Below are 23,833 nucleotides of genomic sequence, written 5' to 3'. Positions count from 1 at the left end.
GCAGCTATACAACACACTTGCATCGCAGTGCACCGCAATGTACAGTAACACACTACAGTGTATTGCGGTGTGCTGTGATACACAAAATGGAGCAGGTACAATTTAGGTTTGTTGTAGTGCGTTAGGAAGCCCATTCAATGGGTTGTCTTAACAGTTGTGTGCGGACCTTGCTCCTTGTGGCAGAAAACGGCCAGAACGGATCGCTAGCGACAAAAAGCTGACAGTGCCAGAATTAGTGCTGAAAGCTAAAGCGCGACTAAATTACTTGTCCCTAAAAGCATCTGATTCTTACCATAGAATTCACCTTTAACAATGGAACTCATAAAGTCATGGACCCCAGCTTCTTAAGCGTTCCCCTGCTTCTCTGGCCTGGTGTTCTTTTCGTGCTCTAAGTTCTTGTACAGCTTTTCTGTTCTGGAAACCCACCAAGGCTAGTGTGATCTCTGCGTTCCACCGACTGCGTTCCCAGCAGCGGAAGTCTATCTCCTGCCCGTCCATTGTGACTAGGGTAAAGTACACTCGCTCCCCTTTCCTCTCCACGCACTCCAATTTGGCCAAGGAGTCAAAACGCAGAATTTTGGCCTTGCCTTTTTTCCGTGGGTCCGTATACAAATGCAAACCATCTGCGGTCAACACACACCGCCGCTTCTTCCACAGTTGAAGAAAGCTATCACTGCGTTTCTCTAAGTCGCCCTCCTTGATGGCGACAGGTGATGCAACAGAACGATTCATTGTGCGATGTATCTGCAAGTATGTACAATTCTGCTGGTCCTCGATTTTTCCAAGCCAATTGATTAAATTGTTGGTAATATTCTGGAAGTCCTCAAGGCCATAAATTTTGACGGTAATGTTCTTCAAAGTTTAAAATCTGAAGGCCAAGTCCTTTTTGGGTGTTCTTCTAAGTATGAGAAAAAATCACCGGAGACACTACGCTTTTTTCTTATTTTAAAGAATTATGGAAAAGAAGATGGCTTTTCGATGCATAATCTGTGCAGGATTCCAGTGACGGTATCACCGGTAAAGTGACAAAGCAGAATTACAGTCCACCTCTTGCTGTGGTGACTGCAGCTTGAATTGAAGAACTGTTTGCACAGACAGGCAGCTCTGTATGTATGGAGGATGGATACAGGCTGTCTCTCCTCCTCTCTCCTGCCCCAAGCCTTTGGGTGGGACCGAATACACACAAGGTAAATGCTGCAAGTTCTACCCAGTCAGTCTCACAGCTGCAAGACACAATCTGCCACTGTAACAGGATGACTGTAGTTATACACTGGCTGGGAGATCCAGCTCCTCCTCTATGGACGGCAGCTAAACACACTGCAGAAACAAAAAAAAAAAACTATTGACAAGCAGCCAGAGCAGAAATAGGTCAGGATTTAATCAATTCTCTATGGCAGTGGAGGATACCGCTAAAGATAAAATCCTGGTGTCTACCTAATAGTTATCGGAATGGCTTTTCCTGCATTAGGATTAACGTACATTTGAATACCTCGCTCTGTTCCACCTGGGAGAGTTAATTGAATTCTTATAGAGAGACTGTCAAATCAGTTAAAACCTACAATGTAACATAGGATTTGTTTTTTTTTAAAGTGGTAATTTGCAAATGTACTTTGCACTGTTCATTGAAAATGACATATCTTCACTTTAAGGGTACGTGTACACTTTTTTTGCACAGCGTGGGTGCAGTACACTGTGTTTTACATATGGTTTCCATGCATTTTACATGGGGGGGTAAAGCGCGAAGCTTTTCATTGTAACCTGCCTTTCTGAGGTTTACCACTGAGTGACAATTGTCAGGACTGTGTCACAGCAATTGCTCAGAACACAGGAGGACTGAGCATTCACATGAACTCTGTGCACTTAAAGGAACCCTGCAGAGGACAAGACAGTTCTAAAGCACAGAGCAAACCAAGCGGCCATTTTGGGGAAGCCTGTGTCTATTATAGACACAGGTTTCCCATAAGATCTGGCAGCCATCCTAGCATGGATATGATATATATTGCTGTGCCACACATTGATCTCTCGGTGTGTAGACAGGTACAGTCTATATTCTCCACTGCAGGTATGCAGGCACTGCCATAATATAAAAGACATTTGGGTAGAAGGGTGAAATGTGGGGTGTTGCCCATGGCAAACAAACATTTCTTCTCTATACTCCTCACCTGTGCACTCCTTGTCCACCATTGATTACCTCTGCACTCCCTGCCAATCATTCACCTTTGTGAACGCAAGTGCAATTGCTCTAGAGCTTAACCACTTGATTACTGGGCATCTAAAGCCCCCTCCTGCCCAGATCAATTTTCAGCTTTTAGCGCTGTCACTCTTTGAACGACAATTGCGCGATCATACAACACTGTACCCAAATGAAATTTTTATCATTCCCCCCCCCCCCAAATAGAGCTTTCTTTTGGTTGGTATTTGATCACCTCTGAGTGAAAAAAAAACGATTACTGATCTTCTGTTTAAATTACGTGATCACCTGTCATTGGCTAACAGCTGATCACGTGGTAAGGGGCCGGGCCGGGATCGGTGACTCGGTGGTCACAGCGCGCGCCATGCGCGCCCTACAGGGGGCAGGGGGTGCGTGGGGAGTGTGCAAAGGGGAGGACGTCTATTGGCAGCCTCCCGACAAAGTAGATCCTCGCTGTAGCCTTCATTCGGCTATAGCGTGGATCTGAAGGAGTTAATAAATCAGGCAAAGCTCTGCTGACTTCCATCATCCAATCTTGAGCATGCAAAAATTCCTTTTTTTTTTTTCCTTGCATGTGATTGGGTATTCTTTGTAAAGTGAAACGTCACCTCATTTACTAGGCTCTGGAGCAACTGCTCTTGTAGAGTGCAACTGCACTTGCAAAGAGCATAGTGTATTTGCCTTCAGTAAATCAACCCCTGTTGCTCACCAATATCAAGAATCAGTTGCCTAGTAGGATCAGCACCTTAAAGCGGAGTTCCACCCAAAAGTGGAACTTTCGCTCATTTGTCTCCTTTCCCCCTTCTGCCACATTTGTCACCTTTTGGGGGGGAGCGGACACCTGTCTTTGACAGGTATCCTGTCCCCACTTCCGGGAGTCTTGGCCACGGTACATTACGTCAGCGCTCGGCTCCCTCCTCCTTCCCCTGCCGCCGGGCCACAAGGAGAACGCAGCAGGTGCCTCGCGCATGCGCAGTAGGGACCCGGCGTGAAGCCGTAATGCTTCACTACCGGGTTCCCTTACTGGCAATGGCGGCGACAGCACCCGACAGCTGATGGAAACATCAGCTACGGTGCCGATATCGCTGGACTCCAGGACAGGTAAGTGTCCTCTTATGAAAAATCAGCAGCTGCAGCATGTGTATGTAGCACTAACTCACGGTGGAGCTGCTGGTTTAAAGCAGGCTGTTACCGTCACCTTTGTTACCTCAATTTCACCAGAACCGGGTCTAGGGTCCCGTTGAGTTTAATCCCAGACAGTGTAGACACCAGACACTTGAGTATCTTTTCCAATGCTTTAATAAAGAGTAACTGAAGGAAGTAGCAGGAAAGAGGTAGAAGAAGAGTTGCAGGGAAGTTCAAATACCTTTTCTTGATGTAGAATTATGAATTGGAATCTTGTAGATGAATGTACTCTCCTTTTAGAGATGAAACTTTGCCCGCCCGAACAGGTTTCTCTCATTAACCTAGCAACCGGCACGCAGCACGAACAAAAGTCTCTGCCACAGACTTGAATGGAATAGAAACCCCTACGATCCTCTGCCACAGGATGTAATGGTTTACGATGGACAGCAAACACAGCACTAGAACCTTTAAGCCGACCCGGCAGTATTATGCGGTAGGTTAACTTTAGGATACGTCCTCCAGCTGAGTCACCAGGCCCCTCTCCAGACCAGCACTCTGCATGATCCTTCCATGACGGGTCCTCCCCTGGGATCTTCTCAGTTGTGCAGGCTTCTGGGCCCACCCACACGCTGCAGCAACGTGGTCCTCCCGGTCGGAGGACCACGCAGTAGTACTCCTAACACATACCTGTCGGCCAGGAGGGCCAGCAGGTGGAACGAAACAGACCCTAAAACATGGCGTCTGTCCCATAAATACCCTCTCCCAGAATGCAACTCGGAGGACCACCTCCACCGAGTTATCTCCGGGACAGAAGAGTACCCATATGCTTCAGCGCGTTGTCTTTCCAACACCGACCCATGGCGACAATGACACCCACAAGCACATTGTTAAACTACATGCACATAGTTGCCAACATTGCAAAAAAAAAATGTGGGACACTTTTTTGGTTGTAGGCGGAGCTGTATAATAATTAGGGGGTGGGGCATGCGTTTGTAGGTGTGGCTTAGTAAAAAGCTAAAACTGCGACGCGCGATAAATGGGCGTGGTTTACGCTCAACAGTGGGCATGCCTTACATGGGCGTGGCTCAAAGGGGGTGTGGTTAGAGTTTGAGATGAATAAGGGATGGAGAGGGAAAGGGGGAGAGAGGAATGAAGGGACAGCAGCCCCAGATCGTACACAACAATAGAAATATGTGTATTCTAGAAAGTTTAACAATCAGCAGATAAAGATACTCCAACACCTGGTGTTAGTGCTTCAATCATACCGACACCATGATTGTTATGGTGTCAGGATGATTGAAGCGCATTATTTCTACTATTACTATTGTAATATAAAATGAAATCATTCAACTCACCATAATGCCGAATCATTGGGATCCCTGAGCGTGTCACTAGCCACGTTGCCTGCCACCAGCAAAGTCCTTCCTTGCATCAGGTGCCCCCAGCAGAGTCTGTCCTTGCATCAGGTGCCCCCAGCAGAGTCTGTCCTCGTATCAGGTGCCCCCGGCAGAGTCCCTCCTTGCATCAGGTGCCCCCAGCAGAGTCTGTCCTCGTATCAGGTGCCCCCGGCAGAGTCCCTCCTTGCATCAGGTGCCCCCAGCAGAGTCAGTCTTTACACCAGGTGTTCCCAGCCTCAGTCCTTAAATCAGTGTCCCAGGCAGAGCCATAGTTACCCCCCCTGTACATAGTTACCCCTTCCCCCTGTACATAGTTTCCCCTCTCCCCTTAGTTACCCCCCTGTATATAATTACCCTCCTGTGCATAGTTATCCCCCCTGTACATAGTATCCCCCCTGTACATAGTAACCCCTCCTGTACATAGTTAACCCCCCCCCTGTAAATAGTTAACCCCCTCCTGTAAATAGTTAACCCCCCTCCTGTATATAGTTAACCCTCCCCTCTCCTGTACATAGTTAACCCTCCCCCCTCCTGTATATAGTTACCCCCCCCCGTACATTAAAGTTAAATTGCTGCAGAGACAAGAGCCAGTGGCATCACTACAGCTGGTGTCACCCGGTGCGAAAAAAAAAATTGGTGTCACCCCCCCTCCACCAACTATGGTCCCCCTTCAGTACAGACTGCCCCTCCCAGCAGTATAGATCCTCCTCCCTCAGTACAGACCCCCCACTAAGTACAGACCCCCTCCATCAGTTTAGACCCCCCTCAGTATAGACCCCCCCCCTCATCAGTATAGACCCATTCAGTACAGACCCCTCTCAGTGCAGTTCCCCCATCTATCAGTATAGACCCCCTCAGTGCAGACCCCCCTCCATCAGTGCAGACCCCCTCAGTGCGGTCCCCCCTCCATCAGTGCAGACCCCCTCAGTGCAGACCCCCCTCCATCAGTGCAGACCCCATCAGTGCAGAGCCCCCTCAGTGCAAATCCCCCTCCATCTGTGCAGACCCCCTCCGTCAGTGCAGACCCCCTCAGTGCAGACCCCCCTCCATCCTTGCAGACCCCCCTCCATCCTTGCAGACCCCCCTCCATCAGTGCAGATCCCTCTCCATCAGTGCAGACCCCCTCAGTGCAGATCCCCCTCCATCAGTGCAGACCCCCCTCCATCAGTGCAGATCCTCCTCCATCAGTGCAGACCCCCTCAGTGCAGATCCCACTCCATCAGTGCAGACCCTCTCAGTGCAGATCCCCCTCCATCACTGCAGACCCCCTCAGTGCAGATCCCCCTCCATCAGTGCAGACCCCCTCAGTGCAGATCCCCCTCCATCAGTGCAGATCCCCCTCCATAAGTGCAGATCCCCCTCCATCAGTGGCAGTGCAGACCCCCCATAATGCCCCCCAGCACATGGCATGTCCATTAGAGCAGACAGTGGGACTGACTGGCAGCACTACGGCCCCTGGGAGGAACTTGTACTTTGTCTCACTTTTCCTCTCTCTTGACGGGCCGTGTTTGTGCTGTGTCTGGCCGCCGGCGCCGTGTGTTCAGTGGAGAGGGGAGGGGCCGATCCGTGCAGCTAAAGAAGCTGATTCATTGGCTGCACGGATTGCCCCCTTCCTCTCTCCACTGAACACTAGGGGGAAGATCTAGCGGCGGCGCCGGTGGCCATTTTGCTGGAGCCAGCTGCTCAGAAAAAAAATAAAAACCAAACATTCCCGATTTTCCCGAAAATCCCGATTCGGGACAGCCTCCGATCGGGACAAGGGTCCCAAAATTGGGATTGTCCCGGGAAAATCGGGACTGTTGGCAACTATGCATGCAACACAGCCAAACTGGAACAGAGGCTAAATCTGACTATGTATAAAACAGATAACCCACTAAATTTACCTATAAGCAGTAGATGAAAATCTACCAGCGCTACATGTAGCTGCTGGCTTTTAATTTTTGCAGCGGCGGGCGGACCTTCCGCTTTAAGTGCTGGTGGGATTTCATGTGGCTGCATGTGTTCCTGGGGAAGAGCTGGGTGACATGGCGAGCTGCACTTGGGTCTGTGCCAGGGAATTGCATGCTGGGCAGGGTGCCCGCAAGTAGTAGACTGGATGGACAGAAATAAAAATAATTTGGCAGATAAAACAGCTTCTGTTTATGTATTTTATCTGTGTATTTAGCTGTCTGCTTGGTTAAATGGGAGGTTTGTAGCACATGAGCCAGTAGCGTAACAATAGCCATAGCAGCCCACATAGCTGCTATGGTGCCTGGGTTAGGAAGGGGGCCCCATTAGGAGGGCTGTTAACTAAATGGTGACGTTTCCAATGTTTATTATCTGCTAGTCATAGATTCCAGCCCCCATCCCCTGTGTGGTGAGTTATGTAGTATATGTACAGTGTGTAGATTAAGGCCACATTCACACCTGCAAATGGGCCCAACATTATTTACAAGTGAGAACCCTGGAGGGAGTTTCTGGCAATCAGCTTCCAGAGGCAGCCCCATTGAAAGCTGCATCCAGGGCAAGGGAATCGCTGCATGAGCAATCACATGCAAGGGGTTGCAATTAGCTGCAGGAGTCAGTAGCCTCCCATTGTTTTCAAAGGGGCTCCTTTCCATATCTAATCACTGGTGACCCCATGCTTATCACCATCTGAACTTCTGCTACACACTGAAATTAACCCTGTATGCCTAATACAGTCAAAAATCCCTAATAACAGCTGATATGATTATGACTATAATTATTGCTGCTACAGCTATAATGTCTATCCCCAGCTCTGGTCCATTGTACTTTACTGACAACATTCCTGCTGAGTTAGACATACTTACTTTATGTTAAGAATAATGACAGGTATTGTCACTGCTGACACTGCAAGATTCTACAAAGAGAGTTAGCTGGAGGGCACCATCAAAGTTTTGTTATGGGGCACCATAATTTATAGTTACATCCCTATTATGAGCATAACATATTTGCAGGAACCGTGTGATGCTGTTGAGTCAGCATGGTGCAAAGTCCCTAAAGAACATTCCCGGCAACTTGGCTCCAGTAAGAGAAAAGGGATCATACTATGTGCTAGATAGCTACTGCCTGTACTGTATTTTAATGAAAAGGGTTCAATTGCCAGCATCCTGGTTCTGATATTGTGGGGTTGGTATTCGGCACAGGAGAGGGCAGCATGCAAACAAAGGCTTAAAGTATAACTAAAGGAAAAATGTTTTGTTTTAGATAGAGTGGAGAGGGATTAGAACACCTGTCGGGTTTTTATTATGGTCTGTGTCCCCATTAGGGAGATTCACCCTCTCTATTTGTCTTGTTTAACCGCTATCACCGAAAAGTAAAAGTCAAAGAAAATCCCAACTTTTGAGATGTGTCCAGAAAACTAATATAGGGCCCCAAGGGATTCCCTTAATTTGCAGGGATTTCCTGTCACTTCCTGTTGTGGTTATGAGACAGAAAGTGAAGGAAAATCTCCCCAATGGGACACAGATGACAAAAAAAAACCTGACAGGGGTTATAACCCTCCTTTAAGCCTCGTACACACGATCCGATTGTTGGCCAACAGAGCGTCAGACTTTTGTCCAAATGGCATGTGCCGGGAACTTATCTTGCATACAAACGGTACACAATTGTCGGCCAACAAACACAAACGTAGTGACGTACTATTTGGAATTTCAGCTCTTGGGCGCCACCCTTTGGGCACCTTCTGCTAATGTCGTGTTTGGTGAGCATTGATTTCGAGCATGCCTGTTTGTACGTTGGACTTTTGTGTGACGACTCCTGACTTGTGTACACACGATACGAAAATCTGACAACAGACCGTTGTCCGGCGAAAATTTATTAGCCTGCCATCCAACATTTTTTGGCGGAAAGGTGGACAACAATTGTCTGATGAAGCATACTAACGGTCGGATTTTAGGCCAACAGCCTGTCATCACACAATTCCCTGCCGAAAATCCGATCATGTGTACGAGGCTTTGCTCTATTCAAAATGTAAAAAAAAAAACAGTTTGCCTTTAGTTCTACATTAGTGAACTTGTGCCCAGACTAAGGGCCCTTTCACACGTGCGGAGCGTTCAGATCCGCCTGTCAGTTTTTTCAGCGGATTTGAACAATCGCTTCATACATCGCTATGGATCAACGGATGTCAGCGGTGACATGTCCGCTGACATCCGATCCACCCTGATCCGATCCACTCCGCAAAATCTAGACGGATGTCCTATTTTCCATCCGTCTGGCTGATTGGATTGGATGAAAACGGACAGGTGGTCCATAATCATCCAATCCCCCATAGAGGAGAGCAGTCTCTCTGACAGATCCGTCCCTGCACTGTGTGCACAGACAGACTTGTCATCCGCCAGCTCAGCGGGGATCAACGGAGCAATCCCTGCTGAGCAAGCGGATGGCTGGATACGGATCCGCACGTCTGAAAGGGCTCTAAGGACAATATTCTTAACAGTCAGTAAACAATTTTAAAAAGAGCTTTAGGTCAAAGACCTCTCTAACTGCTTGAACTGTGAAATAATTAATTCTCAAAGATCCTTAAGGATTACTACAGTTCTTCAGTCAGAGTTGAGTCAGTTTCTAACAGATTAGGCCTATTTCATACACGTGCCCCCCCTTTCGTTTCAGCAGGGGATCCTAGACTGATCCTCTGCTGTATTGGATCAGAAAGGAAACAGATGTTGCATCCATTCAAATTTCCAATAAAGAGACCCATGTAATCCCTATGGGTATCTGGATGTAAGTAGACATGCCTCCATCAATATACACCCACATTCGATCAGTAAAAGTGGACATGGACGCAACATTTTTTCATTCAGTCCAACAAACCTGAACGGACCTGGATGTGCACAGGTATAGATGGTATAAGTGGACCCATGTCTGCTTACAACTGGCCACCCATAGGCATTCTTTGCTGTCCGATTTTGTTTATCATGGAGGACTAGCAGACTAGTTCTGCCAAGATTCTGGCGCAATAGAAAGTAATTACATTGAATTAAGCTTTCTTCCTTCTATATCTGAAGTTAAATGTCATTTTAATAGAGCTTTTTATTTTGTTTTATTTTGTTAATGTCATGCTTTGTGAATGGAAACATGTAACAAATAGGTATAATCTTAACTTGGCTGCAAAAGTGAAAATATACTTTAGGTGCTTCAGGTCCCTGGCGCTGGAATTCTGTGGGCAGCTGGCTGTGACTGCTTGAAGCACGTTTGCAAACTGTGCTGCAATATTTGATTGGTCCGGCAGCTTTCTGGGACCTGTGACATGTCCCAGAAGGCTACCGAGGAAGAAGGAGGATCTGTCAAAACCAGGTACCCGCTTCCCCCCACCCACCAAAAAAAAAATTACCGTATATACTCGAGTATAAGCCGAGTTTTTCCAACACATTTTTTTGTGCTGAAAGTGCCCCCCTCGTCTTATACTCGATTCAGGTTGTCACTTACTGGACTCCGGTGTGTGTGGGTGTTCTCCAGTGACTCCTCTACAGCAGGGGTCTCCGTATCCTGGCCCGTAGCCCACATCCGACCCGCTCCTGTGTTTTGCCCTTAGCTGGCAGACAAAGCCTCCCACCCATGCTGACGCTGTGTGCTAGTATTGGCTGCTGGGACTGCCGATGTCTTAGCAGCCAGTGACGTAGTTGGCGCAGCACCTCCTGGTGTCCTATAGAGAATGGTTCCCCGGCGGATAATGCCCGCTCTGTACTGTGCAGGCGCAGAGCTTGCGAAGTACACAGCTAATGGGGACACTTTGGACACTGATGGGACACTCTGATTGGACATTGATGGGGACACTCAGATTGGACACTGATGGGTACACTCTGATTGGACACTGATGGGGACACTCTGATAAAACACTGATGGGGACACTCTTATCAGATATATAATATTTTAAAAACATTTAACCTACTAATGCCTCAATTAATGTACGGTAATTTTATTGGTATCTATTTTTATTTTTGAAATTTACCATACCAGTAGCTGCTGAATTTCTCACCCTAGGCTTATACTCGAGTCAATACGTTTTCCCTTTTTTTTTGGTAAAATTAAGTGCCTCGGCTTATATTCGGGTCGGCTTATACTCGAGTATATATGTATGTATGTCCCAAATGTTAAGGAGGAGGGGGGTGGAGGAGGAAGAGCGGAACTTCCCCTTTTGGGTGAAGTTCCACTTTAAGCACCTCCTCTTTTTTTTTTTAGTTTTCCTTACTCCTATTTTTAATTATTATATTTATGTGAGAGGTTTATATGTAATATATTAGTCAAATTCTGTACACTTCATTGTATTTTCTACTGTTCTTTTAAATCCTACTTGCAGGGTCTTCTGTTTAGTTTGTCTTTTTGTATTTATTTATAAAAAAGGAATAATTTTTTTCAAAATGTAGCGGTGCCCCAGTGGGGTCGCTGATTTTAGTAGTTCCACCTGTCACCCTGCTCACACCAGGCATTCACTTCCAGTCACACTTTACTCGACAATGAACAGTCCATCAGCTTGTTTTTGTTGTTTATTGAGGGATTTAACTTGGATGGGGTAAAGGCCGGGAACATGAGTTGCCCAGATGAATGAATTCAAACAGATGAAAAAAGATAGTTGGAATCTGTACTTGCAGTCTCTAGAGCTCCATACTCCTCTAGCACACCAATTATGAGTTAACGCTGCTTTCTCTACTGCAATGCTTGATTCCTGGCACAGCTAGCACATGGTTAGGCCCCACTCTGTATAAACCCTAACAGTTCAAGATTCGCCATTTGCTGGCAGAGGTCGGCAGTCCCCTTTGGTGTAGCAACCAACAGAAATGAAAAGAGTACTTTCTGTGCTAGCTGTAACTTGGTGGACTACTGGTCCCAGTCAGTCCTGTGTAAGCTCTGCCAACCCTCCTGGCTGCAGCAGCTTGTCTCTAAACCAAGCAACATCAAGTCTTCCCCTCTGGCTCTACATCCACTCCTGACATGTCTCTCCCAGATCCTCTGACTGTGCCTGTCACTCACAACCCCGGATGGATACCTCCTGATGACTTGCCCAGCAATGTTCCCCTCTGTCCTTCTCCTGCTCCTGTTCAGGACACCCCTCATTTGGGTTGTATGGAGAGGTTACTTCCCAGCTCCTGAGCTCCAGGCCCAAGATCATCCCCCCAGAAGGGAGGCTCACTCAAAGGCCACTACAGCCTGACACTCCATCACTCAGTTATGCCACCCGACAACTCTGTCAGAGCTCAGACCTTCCTTCTCAAAGCTGGCCATTTAACTGTCTGCTAATTGCCAGCTCCTATCTCTCCACAGTGACTCACCTGTTGATGATATCCTGCTCGTCAGTCCTGCCTACATAAGCCATCCAGTCCAGATGATCTCTGCCTTCGCCTTGGTCACATCTCAACACTCTTGTGTTCCTGTTAAAGACTTGCGTGGCTGACATTCCTTCTGGCTCCAGATCCTGCTTGCTGTTCTACTACGCTCATCTCTGGCTCCCTGACGTTTTGGCTTGTCTGACTATCCATTCCGGCTCTTGAACTCTGGCTATGTTTTGACTACGTTTACTCTGTTTACCTTTTTTATTATTATTAAACAAGTGTGATTTAACTGTACTTCTGTCTCAGTCTGATTCATGGTTTCTGACAAACTCCTCCCCCTGGGTATATATAGGAGGCCTGCCTCCTGCCAATCCTAGTTGGGGATTGGTTAGGGCTCCCAGATACACCCATGCTACTCCAATCCTCTCTCCCCACCTCTTTTCCGGAACCTTCTGAAAACCAGAGGGAGGCGCCACATGTCAGTCACCTACTGCTGCTCTCAAACCACTCCCAGCCCCCAGATCAAAAACAAACAGAGCTAGGCCTTCCTAAATTTACCTGCACTGGCTGTAACAAAAAATAAAACCTACCTCTAGCAACCTACCTAAGGTAGAGGGTGCTACAAAAACATAACGTAATAGAGCTTCTGTTGTGAATTTTAAAGATTAATTCCTATAGCTGCAGAGGTGAATATGGGCTCGTTTTGAAATGCTTTTACTGCTTGCTTGGAATAAATATATACTTTAGTATGCATAGTCTGGAGGTTTACTATAGATTTATTCTGGGGATGGTTAAGGTTACAGAAAGGTTATTGTGAGCAATGTTTTCAGGAAGGCTATCACTCTCATTACCTGGAGCTCAGCAACAAAGCTAAACTATTGTATGCTGGCAATATCTCTGCTGTTTTGCCAACTTGCTCCAAGTAGTTTTGGAATGTCTCTGCATGCTTGATAATTAATTTTTACTGCCTTATAACACATTTGTGTATTTAAGCTCACTCTTTGGCTTAACCTATTATAATTACCCCTGTGTTGCTCACCAGCATTTTCAGGTGGCTGGCAAAGTCCCAGATTTTAATGTTGTCCTGTGCAATCACTCACAAGTAGTTTATTACAGAAGTATCAGCCATCCCCTTGTTGTTAGGTCTTTGAGAAAAATGAGTTTATGACTCTGTGGTTTATTCCAGGGAGGAGCTTCTGGGGTGTGGTGCCCTGCAGCCTTATTTTACTAGTATGTGTAGAGCATTAGGGAACATCTCAACTTCCTCATATGGTTAACCCTCTAAAGATAATGGCTTCGTTCCCAGGCTTCCCATGTAATCCCACATCAAAGGGCTCTGTGTTTGTCTTTTCAAGGAACCGGTTCATTTTTAGTGGCATTTTGTTTATCTGCGCAAATAAATTTTTCATAAAAGAATGTATGTTTTCATCCTACAGAGCATGTGCTGCAAATCCAGGAGACTTTCACAACAAAAGGGATGTCACTACAAAAGTGTGGTAAATACAGTATTAGATCTCATGGGCTCTTTTTGCCCCAGTGTAAAATAAAAACTGTACATAAGTCAAAAGTTAAAAAAAGCCTTTATATGCATACAGGAAAAATATGCTACCCGCTCAATACAGTATTTCAGTTTTTTATACAGGCATTGTTATTGAACACCAGTCCTTACTCCTTTTTACTGATAATTTACTTGTGATCTAGGAGAGTTATTCCTAAAGGCTCCCACAACTGAGTGCTTACTATATCTCACATAATAAATGCCTAGGTTAAAAAAGTCAGTATTCTTCCATCCACCAATCAGATTCGAACCTGGTTTGGAAGCTTGCATGTGACTGTTGATGCTGAAAGTAAAACGAGCAATAAAGCCAGACATAGATGGATTGAAATCTGGCCAGCTGGAACGAACTGAATTTCAATCCATATATGGGCAGGCTGGTTTTACTGAAGTTAATCTATCGATTAAATGCAGTAGAAACCAGCTTGTTTGTTTTTTTTCGTATGATCACTGCCAATGGCTATAGCCGGCATAAGTTACACAGCACCAGGGCCGCTGGTAGGGGGGGAACCTTCGGTCCTCCTGCAGGGGGCCCGAACACACAGGGGTTCGAACAGCAGGGGGAATCTGTGCGGAGGGGCAGTTACAGAAGGATACCCTGTGCTGGTCTCTGCAGCAGCTGAAAGCAAGTTTCTCTTCCTCCCACCGGCTTTCAGCTGCTGAAGGGGGAGACACAGACACAAGGCATCATTCCTGTAATTGCTTCCTCCGCACCGATTTCCCTTTATTTTCTGACTGCTTCTTATTCCCCCCGTGTGCCCCCCTGTCACTCTTCAGCCCCCCTCCCACCCTTTCCTAAGGCGTTGCTGACTTCCCCGTCCCACTGGCTGCCGCGTGTAGACAGAGGGATGTGTCAGGATAGAGAGCGGAGGACGGGGCTGGTAATCTTTCATTTACTGACCCCTTTCTTATTTGAATGGACAAAGTGGGTGATAGGTACTGATCACTCCTGTGTCCATCTATAAACTGTTTTTGATATGCTTCAGTTTATGAATAAACAGAAGCCTCTGTCTCCTGTTAATTCACCTTCAGTGCAGCTGAGACTGCAGAGAAAGGAATTGAAGAATCTGTTTCTACAGTTCTTTTCTCTGCCGACAGTGCTCCACCTGCATTCGGAGTGACATAAGTGACGTGGCATGTATCACAGGAGCCATGATACGTGCTACGTCACTTCCGCTACTCGTTGGAATGCAGGTGGAATGCTGTTGGCGTCCCTGCCATTTTCCAAAAACCCGATTTTATCTTCTGCTTATGTAAGTGCAACCTGTATTTTTTTATAGATTTTCTAAATGGTACTGCACTATGGGGAGCTTTTTGTTCTTGTCTTCTTGATGCCATTTCCATTTGGTGACTGTGGCTAATGCTGTGTACACACGACCGGACTTTCGACGGACTGAATCACGTCAGACTTTTCAAGGACTTTTCGACGGACTTCCGTCGAATCGGACTTGTCTACACACAATCACACCAAAGTTCGACGGATTCGTACGTGATGACGTACGACCGGACTAGAATAAGGAAGTTCATAGCCAGTAGCCAATAGCTGCCCTAGCGTCGGTTTTCGTCCGTCGGACTAGCATACAGCCAAATGGATTTTTCGACTGGACTCGAGTCCGTCGGAAAGATTTGAAACGTGTTCTAAATCTAAAGTCCGTCACATTTTCGACAGAAAAGGTCAGCTGCAGGTCCGATGAAGCCCACACACGGTCGAATTGTCCGACTGATTTTGACAAGTTTGGTCAAAAAGTCCGGCCGTGTGTACACGGCATAACTCTGAGCTACCGCTTCGGACATCCGTTTTGTCTTGCTGTTTTTGACTACCTGTCATGGGTGTCAATTTCATCTAGTGAGTAGGACATTTACCTATAGGTAGGTAGAAGGAGATGCACTGGAAACATTAGCCATATATGTTTTCCACACCCTTACTTTTGATGCATAGAAGAATTATCAGCACTTTATGTGGGTCTAACTAGTCTGTGGTGGATAATTGGACTTTTTATTTACATTACTTGATTATACATTTTGTTTTCACGTGGTATTAACTCAATACCGTTTTATATTTTACATTTAGCAGTAATTTTGCAAGTTATGTTATGTTTGTGTCTGCTAATAGTGATTTTAGTGTATTTTTTGTGAAAATATAGTTGTGATTTGTTGGGGGGGGGGGGGGGGGTTGCCCTGTCAGGTAGGCTGTACGAGGCCCCCTAATTTCTAACAGCATCCTTGCACAGCACAGCTTCGAGAAGTACACCACCAGTGACATTGTGAGGTTCACTCTAGAATCTTGCTGTAGTTGATTACACTCATTAAAATCGCGAGTCCCTGTTCACAACTCTTCTTCTGTGTGTCTGTGCACTTTCACTTACCTGATGCTCCACTCCCCTGGTAATGGTGATCTTCCATGCTCCAGTGGTGGGCAGCTCCCCAGTGTCCTCTGCATTGGTCTTGATGATACAAGAAGACCTTGGACTGCTGGACCATAAGGAAGGAGAGACCGTGGGGACACCTTAGAACACAGAGGAGCCTGCAGGAGCAGAGGATCAGGTAAGAAAAACTTCTTAACCAAGCCCCCTAGATAGAAACAAGGAGTTAACCCTTAAAATGGAGGCGTTTTAGGCTTTTTTTTAGTTTTAGGTTTTAGACATAAAAAACACAGGAAGATTCAGGCACACAAGTGCCTAAATCTTCCTGTGCGAACCTATCCTGAAGGATCTGTTTTTAGCACAGCTGAGTTTGCTAGAAAGAATTAGTATCTTACCAACAGATTTCACTTGTTGCCTGGATTTGCTTTTAATTTTAACATTTAATAATTTATTTTGATACTGTTTATTAGTCACCTGTAAATTGTGCTAAACTACTGTAGCGGTGTAGTTGCAACTAGTAACAAACATCAACCATATCACCCTGCTGCCAGACTCCCATATATATCTTGCAGACACAATGAACAGTCTTTTGCTTTGTTTTGTTTATTGGGAGGTACAACTTGGTTGGGGAAAAGGGTATATGGGATGCCCAAAGAACAGATCACTTTGCCATCATATTTAGAGATGTTATAGATTTTTTGCATATGGTTTGCGTCTGAAGGAATGATGCGCATATTGAACAGCTACAGTCTTTCCTGCATCACCCTGCAGACTATTGCTCCTCCTCTGCGTAACTCCTGCAGACTATTGCTTCCAAAGCTTCCTCATCAATGACCGTGTAAAGATGAGGACATCACTCTTGACCGTGTAAGGATGATGTTCCCAGAAATCCTCTCCTCCTGCACAAACTTATACTGTAGTTATTAATGTAATGTCACATCTTCTTCTGTGAGCAAAAAGGACCCACTCTGAATAGTTCCTCCTGCTGCTCGCTGCTACTAGGCCAAAGGCCTGCAGTACCTCTCCCCAGAGGGCTAGTAGGTTAAAAGCATATTCCGAGCAGTGGACTACTGTTCCCAGCTAGCCCAGCTTGCAAATCCTGTGCCCTCAGGCCACATCGATTTGACACTATTCCCCACAGTCTCTCCTCTGATCCGGGACTCCTCATCAATGACCGTGTAATGATGAGGACTTCACTAATGACCGTGTAAAAGTGAAGTTCCCTCACAGACTTCCAGGCATATCCAGCCCTCCACTGTGGTACACTCACCGACCTTTCTCTGCCCCGAGTCCTTGATAGAGAACTTGACCGGACCGTACATTCCGACAGCTTAACATGCCCCTCTGCTCCCGGAGTTCCTCATCAATGACCGTGTAATGATGAGGACTTTGCCAATGACCGTGTAAAGGCAAAGTTCCTTTACAGGTCTCCCTGGGCCTCCTCCTACGATTGGCCGACACCTCCCCCCAGTGGCATGTTACCTCAGCTTATATAGAAGGCCCGCCCCCTGCCAATAGCACTGACCTACCTGACCCACACTGACACGCACTGACCCACCCTGCCAATACCAGTTGGGGATTGGTCAGGGCTCCCACATGAGCTGCCTGCCACTACAGTTCTAGGCCCTGCCCCTGTTCCAGAACATTCTCCCTGGAAGCAGGGGAGGCGCCTCAGAACTAGAGCACAGGTGGTCACACCCATTGCTATTTTAACCACTCCCAGCCCCCAGATCAAAACAGACAGGCCTAGATCAAAGCATAGGCCTGCCTAGATTTACCTGTCCCACCACTGTAACCCCCCTTGCGCTTTTGTTCCACTGCTAAACCCCCTTTTCATCTCTTCCACCACTGTACCTCCCTGCACATCTGCCACACTGCTGTACCCTCCTGCTCTTCTGTCCTACCTCTGAACCCCTCCTGCTCATTTTCCCCACTGCTGTAGTGGGGACGTTGCTAGGTGGCATAATGACCAGGGGCTTCAGCCTGAAGTCTGAGCCCTGCACCGGGGGGGCGTATGGGGTTGTATGGAGGGGGGGCGTATGGGGTTGTGTGGAGGAGGGGGGGCGGTAGGGTTGTGTGGAGGGGGGTAAGCTCACTTGCTGGTTGCTCACTTGCTGGTTGCGTGCCCATCAATGCTGACCACTAAACTCACCTACCTGACACACACTGACCTACCTGACCCACACTGACCATTATTCTGACCTACCTGACCCACACTGACCATAACACTGACCATTACCCTGACCCACACTGACCTACCTGACACACACTGACCATTACACTGACACGCACTGACCTACACTGACACGCACTGACATGCACTGACCCACACTGACACGCACTGACCTACCTGACCCACATTGACACGCACTGACCCACACTGACCTACACTGACACGCACTGACCTACCTGACCCACAATGATACACGCTGAGCTACCTGACACACTCTGACATGCACTGACCTACCTGACCCACACTGACACGCACTGACCTACCTGACCCACACTGACACGCACTGACCTACCTGACCCACACTGACACGCACTGACCTACCTGACCCACACTGACACGCACTGACCTACCTACCCACACTGACCTACCTGACACACACTGACCTACCTGACAGGCACTGACCTACCTGACCCACACTGACCTACCTATCCCACACTGACCTACCTGACATACACTGACCTACCTGACATACACTGGCACACACTGACCTACCTGACACACATTGACCTACCTGACACACACTGACTTACCTGACCCACACTGACACACACTGACCTACCTGACATACACGATATGCACTGACCTACCTGAGAAACACTGACCTACTTGACACACACTGACCTACCTGACACGCACTGACCTACCTGACCAGACTTCAGGTGACCTCCTCCTGCAGCTCAGCCATAGTGTGCGGCATGCCCATCACAGTAGACAGCAGGCAGCCAGAGCCAGAACAGCAGAGCGCAGAGTGGGTATCTTCTCGTAGTGATGTAGCCGCATTGTAATTACCACCTTCTCGAGCCTGCAGCGACTATGCTGGACATCACACATCCCACGGTCCCGGAATCGGACGTCCATCATAGGCGGGACTCCAGAAGGTGGGACCTACTATGTCACTTGGCCGCGCTCAGAGTCAGATCGGTCCCCGCTCAGGCTTGGGGATAATAATAGAGTTGTGCCACACAGATTTGCTACAAATTGGAAAGGTGTCAACTAGGACTTGTACTTCAAGTGCTCTGCAAATGTACAACTAGCCAGTGAAAATGTGCAGCAAGTTAACAACCTTACAATTTAACACTGCCCCAAATTTATGGTAAGTTATTCTTGCTATCTGGGCAGCTCCTGGGCTTCTAATCCTGCTACAGATTATTCCATATGAGTGCTTCATAGTGAATCACTGCTTTGACTTTGTGGTTGAACCACATTTTTACTGCCGCCCCTCAAACCACTGTGACACCATCAATAGTCTCAATCTATTGTGTATGGGCACACATGTTGCAGATGTTTACTGTAAACTCTAAACTGCCCATTAATACCTCAAAATGCTTAATTGATTGATTTAATTGAATTGCCTTAATGATGTTTACCAAACAAAAAATTTGGTAGTTTAGGTGAATGACTAAGAAATCCATTTACTGGTTTTGTTCTCTGGAGGCAAGTCATAACATGGAAACATCGACATACCTGCTCATTAGAGAGAGAGAGATGCATTACGGCTGCCATTCTTAACCAGGGTTCCTCAAGAGGTTGCTAGGAGTTCTTTGAGCTGTTGTTGATAGACTTCCTATTTGTTGGTGCCTGCATAGTTCTGTGACCAACGGCACTTGGAAGAACCAGCTGGATTTATCCAATGATCTTTTTAAGAGCCCTTTCACACTGAGCCACCTGCCGCGTTAGTGGTAAAGCGCAGCTAGTCTTAGCGGCGCTTTTCGGCTGCTAGCGGGGTGCTTTTAACCCCCGCTAGTGGCCGAACAAAGGGTTAACAGTGCCCATGTAGCGCTGCTGCCGAAGCGCTTTGCAGCCACTTCGACAGCGGTGCCCATTAATTTCAAAGGACAGGGGTGTTGGAGGAGCGGTGTATACACCGCTCCTCTACCGCCCCAAAGACGCTGCATGCAGTACTCTTTTTAACGTCCTGCCAGCGCAGCGCCCCAGTGTGAAAGCACTGTGGCTTTCCAAATGAATGGTTGTTTGTGTGTGTGGAGGAGGGGTTGCATGTGAAGTCTGATCATTGGAGGAGAGCAGTCTGAGTTCCCACACTGACCTGCTGCGCTCTCTTGCATAGTGTGGACAGTTTTAATGGTAAAACAGAGGGACTGGCAGGAACACCAGGGATTTTACACAAAGGAAGCAATACAAAGAGAACAGGATACTTTTTCATACAAGTACATGGTACAGTGGGCACATATCAGGAATAGGGATGAGCCGAACACCCCCCTGTTCGGTTCGCACCAGAACATGCGAATAGGCAAAAAATTTGTTCGAACGCGCGAACACCGTTAAAGTCTATGGGACACCAACATGAATAATCAAAAGTGCTAATTTAAAGGCTTATATGCAAGTTATTGTCATAAAAAGTGTTTGGGGACCTGGGTCCTGCCCCAGGGGACATGGATCAATGCAAAAAAAGTTTTAAAAACGGCCGTTTTTTCGGGAGCAGTGATTTTAATAATGCTTAAAGTGAAACAATAAAAGTGTAATATCCCTAAATTTCGTACCTGGGGGGGTGTCTATAGTATACCTGTAAAGGGCGCATGTTTCCCGTGTTTAGAACAGTCTGACAGCTAAATGACATTTCAAAGAAAAAAAAGTCATTCAAAACTACTCGCGGCTATTAATGAATTGCCTGTCCGACAATACATATAAAAGTTCATTGATAAAAACGGCATGGGAATTCCCCACAGGGGAACCCCGAACCAAAATTTAAAAAAAAAATGACGTGGGGGGTCCCCCTAAATTCCATACCAGGCCATTCAGGTCTGGTATGGATTTTAAGGGGAACCCCGCACCAAAATTTTTTAAAAAATGGCGTGGGGTCTCCCCAAAAATCCATACCAGACCCTTATCCGAGCACACAACCTGGCAGGCCACAGGAAAAGAGGGGGGGACGAGAGAGCGCCCCCCCTCCTCAACCGTACCAGGCCACATGCCCTCAACATTGGGAGGATGCTTTGGGGTAGCCCCCCAAAACACCTTGTCCCCATGTTGATGGGGACAGGGGCCTCATCCCCACAACCCTTGCCCGGTGGTTGTGGGGGTCTGCGGGCGGGGGGCTTATCGGAATCTGGACGCCCCCTTTAACAAGGAGACCCCCATATCCCGGCCCCCCCTCCTTGTGTGAAATGGTAAGGGGGTACAAAAGTACCCCTTCCATTTCACAAAAAAAGTGTCAAAAATGTTAAAAATGACAAGAGACAAATTTGCTGTCAGACTGTTCTAAACACGGGAAACATGCGTTCCTTTACAGGCTTTCTATAGACACCCCCCAGGTACGAAATTTAAAGGGATATTACACTTTTATTGTTTCACTTTAAGCATTATTAAAATCACTGCTCCTGAAAAAAACGGCAGTTTTTAAAACTCTTTTTTGCATTGATCCCAGGTCCCCAAACACTTTTTATGACAATAACTTGCATATAAGCCTTTAAAATTAGCACTTTTGATTTCTCCCATAGACTTTTAAAGGGTGTTCCGCGGCTTTCGAATTTGCCACGAACACCCCAAATTGTTCGCTATTCAGCGAACTGGCGAACAGCCGATGTTCGACTCGAACTTGAAGCTCATACCTAATCAGGAATATGAAATATTGAGTTTACAACTCAGGTCAGTGTTCTTGCTGAGTGGGAACTCAGACTGTTCTCCTCCAATGATCAGACTTCAGGTCACATGCAACCCCCCCTCCACACACACACAAACAACCATTCATTTGGAAAGCCACAGTGCTTTCAAACTGGGGCGCTGCGCTGGCAGAAAAAGAGTACTGCAAGCAGCGTCTTTGGGGTCGGGGAGGGCGGTGGAGTATACACCACTCCTCCAACACCCCTGCCCATTGAAATTAATGGGCACCTCTGCCGAAGTGCCTGCAAAGCGCTTCGGCAGTGGCGCTACATGGGCGCTGTTAACCCTTTCTTCGGGCCACTTTTTTGGCCAATTTTTCATACAAGTACATGGTATAGTGGGCACATATCAGGAATATGAAATATTGAGTTCTAAACTCAATATTTCATATTCCTGATATGTGCCCACTGTACCATGTACTTGTATGAAAAAGTATCCTGTTCTCTTTGTATTGCTTCCTTTGTGTAAAATCCCTGGTGTTGCTGCCAGCCCCTCTGTTTTACCATTAAAACTGTCCACACTATGCAAGAGAGCGCAGCGTGGTCAGTGTTCTTGCTGAGTGGGAACTCAGACTGCTCTCCGCCAATGATCAAACTTCAGGTCACAAGCAACCCCCCCTCCACACACACACAAACAACCATTTATTTGGAAAGCCGCAGTGCTTTCACACTGGGGTGCTGCGCTGGCAGGATGTTAAAAAGAGTACTGCAAGCAGCGTCTTTGGGGCGGTGGAGGAGCGGTGTATACACCGCTCCTCCAACACCCCTGCCCATTGAAATTAATGGGCACCGCTGCCGAAGTGCCTGCAAAGCGCTTCGGCAGTGGCGCTACATGGGCGCTGTTAACCCTTTCTTTGGCCACTTTTTTGGCCAATTTTTCATACAACTACATGGTACAGTGGGCACATATCAAGAATATGAAATATTGAGTTTTAAACTCAATATTTCATATTCCTGATATGTGCCCACTGTACCATGTACTTGTATGAAAAAGTATCCTGTTCTCTTTGTATTGCTTCCTTTGTGTAAAATCCCTGGTGTTCCTGCCAGTCCCTCTGTTTTACCATTAAAACTGTCCACACTATGCAAGAGAGCGCAGCGTGGTCAGTGTTCTTGCTGAGTGGGAACTCAGGCTGCTCTCCTCCAATGATCAGACTTCAGGTCACATGCAACCCAATCCCCCCCCCCACATAGATTGTTTTACAAGGTGAAGGTTTACATATAATTTAATACTTCGTGCACAGATAATTATCTTTTCTCCAGACTTAAAAGGGGGGCAGTTGTAAAAGAAAGGGCAGAGGGATTTGGATTGCTAAGCAGGACCATTCTTCTCATTGAGAGGCATTTGGGACCCGTTCACCAGTGAAGGGGTAACTAGCAAGAAGGTCTGCAAACCAAAATGCTCACAAGCAGTAATAATGAGCACAAATATCTGTGTTTTCTTAGCAAGGCACATCTGGCACAGTAAGTACAGACTAATCCCCATGTCTTAACTGGAAACCATTATTATAAATTTTACAATCCTATTTAGAGTTGAACACAGTTATAAAGAGATTGTAATCCCAATTATCTTTAAACACAGACTTAAGCTGGTCATACACTAGTAGAATTTTGTTTAAAAATTTTGTATTAAGGACATTTGTTCAATTTTCTAATCATTAGTGGGGTCAAATAGACATTTGTTTTTGACCATAGTCATGAGAAAATTCTAAGGAGCAGGGTGGAAATTTTTTCTTGAATAAACAAATGTTTAACAGTAAATGTGGTTTTCGTTCTGGAAAGTCCATTCACTCTAAAATCAAATGTTCAAAGCAAACCTTTTATTAAGTAATTTTGAACAAAATTCATTAAGTCGTCAAATGTACTGATGAGAATTTTTGTAGGAATGTGCGTTCGAATATTTGTACAAAAATCTACTAGTCTATGGCCAGCTTCACACTGCATTTGGAGCCTATATACAGTGTGCCCACACTGTGGCGTGAATCAATTGATGGCAATTTTTTTGTAGAGTCTGAAAGGGGAAAGTTTTGTTTTTCCATCAAAACAAATAAGATTCTTTTTATTGCCTTGATACTCGCAGTTTC

General features: G+C 46.5%; 1 protein-coding gene across 1 annotated transcript; it reads right to left on the bottom strand.

The window, feature by feature from the left end:
• Positions 1-327: 327 nt before the first annotated feature.
• LOC141109840 (pleckstrin homology-like domain family A member 2) lies at positions 328-732 on the bottom strand. Its single transcript, XM_073601101.1, has one exon. It carries the CDS (start codon positions 730-732, stop codon positions 328-330), a length of 405 nt encoding a protein of 134 aa, XP_073457202.1.
• Positions 733-23,833: the final 23,101 nt, after the last annotated feature.

The sequence above is a fragment of the Aquarana catesbeiana genome, linkage group LG10, assembly GCF_042186555.1.
Source record: "Aquarana catesbeiana isolate 2022-GZ linkage group LG10, ASM4218655v1, whole genome shotgun sequence".
NCBI lineage: Eukaryota > Metazoa > Chordata > Amphibia > Anura > Ranidae > Aquarana > Aquarana catesbeiana.
Note: the sequence above shows the minus strand (reverse complement) of the source record. Positions and strands in the feature narration are given on the sequence as shown.

Coding starts and splice junctions, on each gene's coding strand:
- LOC141109840 (XM_073601101.1), bottom strand. CDS start 732: ATGAATCGTTCTGTTGCATCACCTGTCGCCATCAAGGAGGGCGACTTA.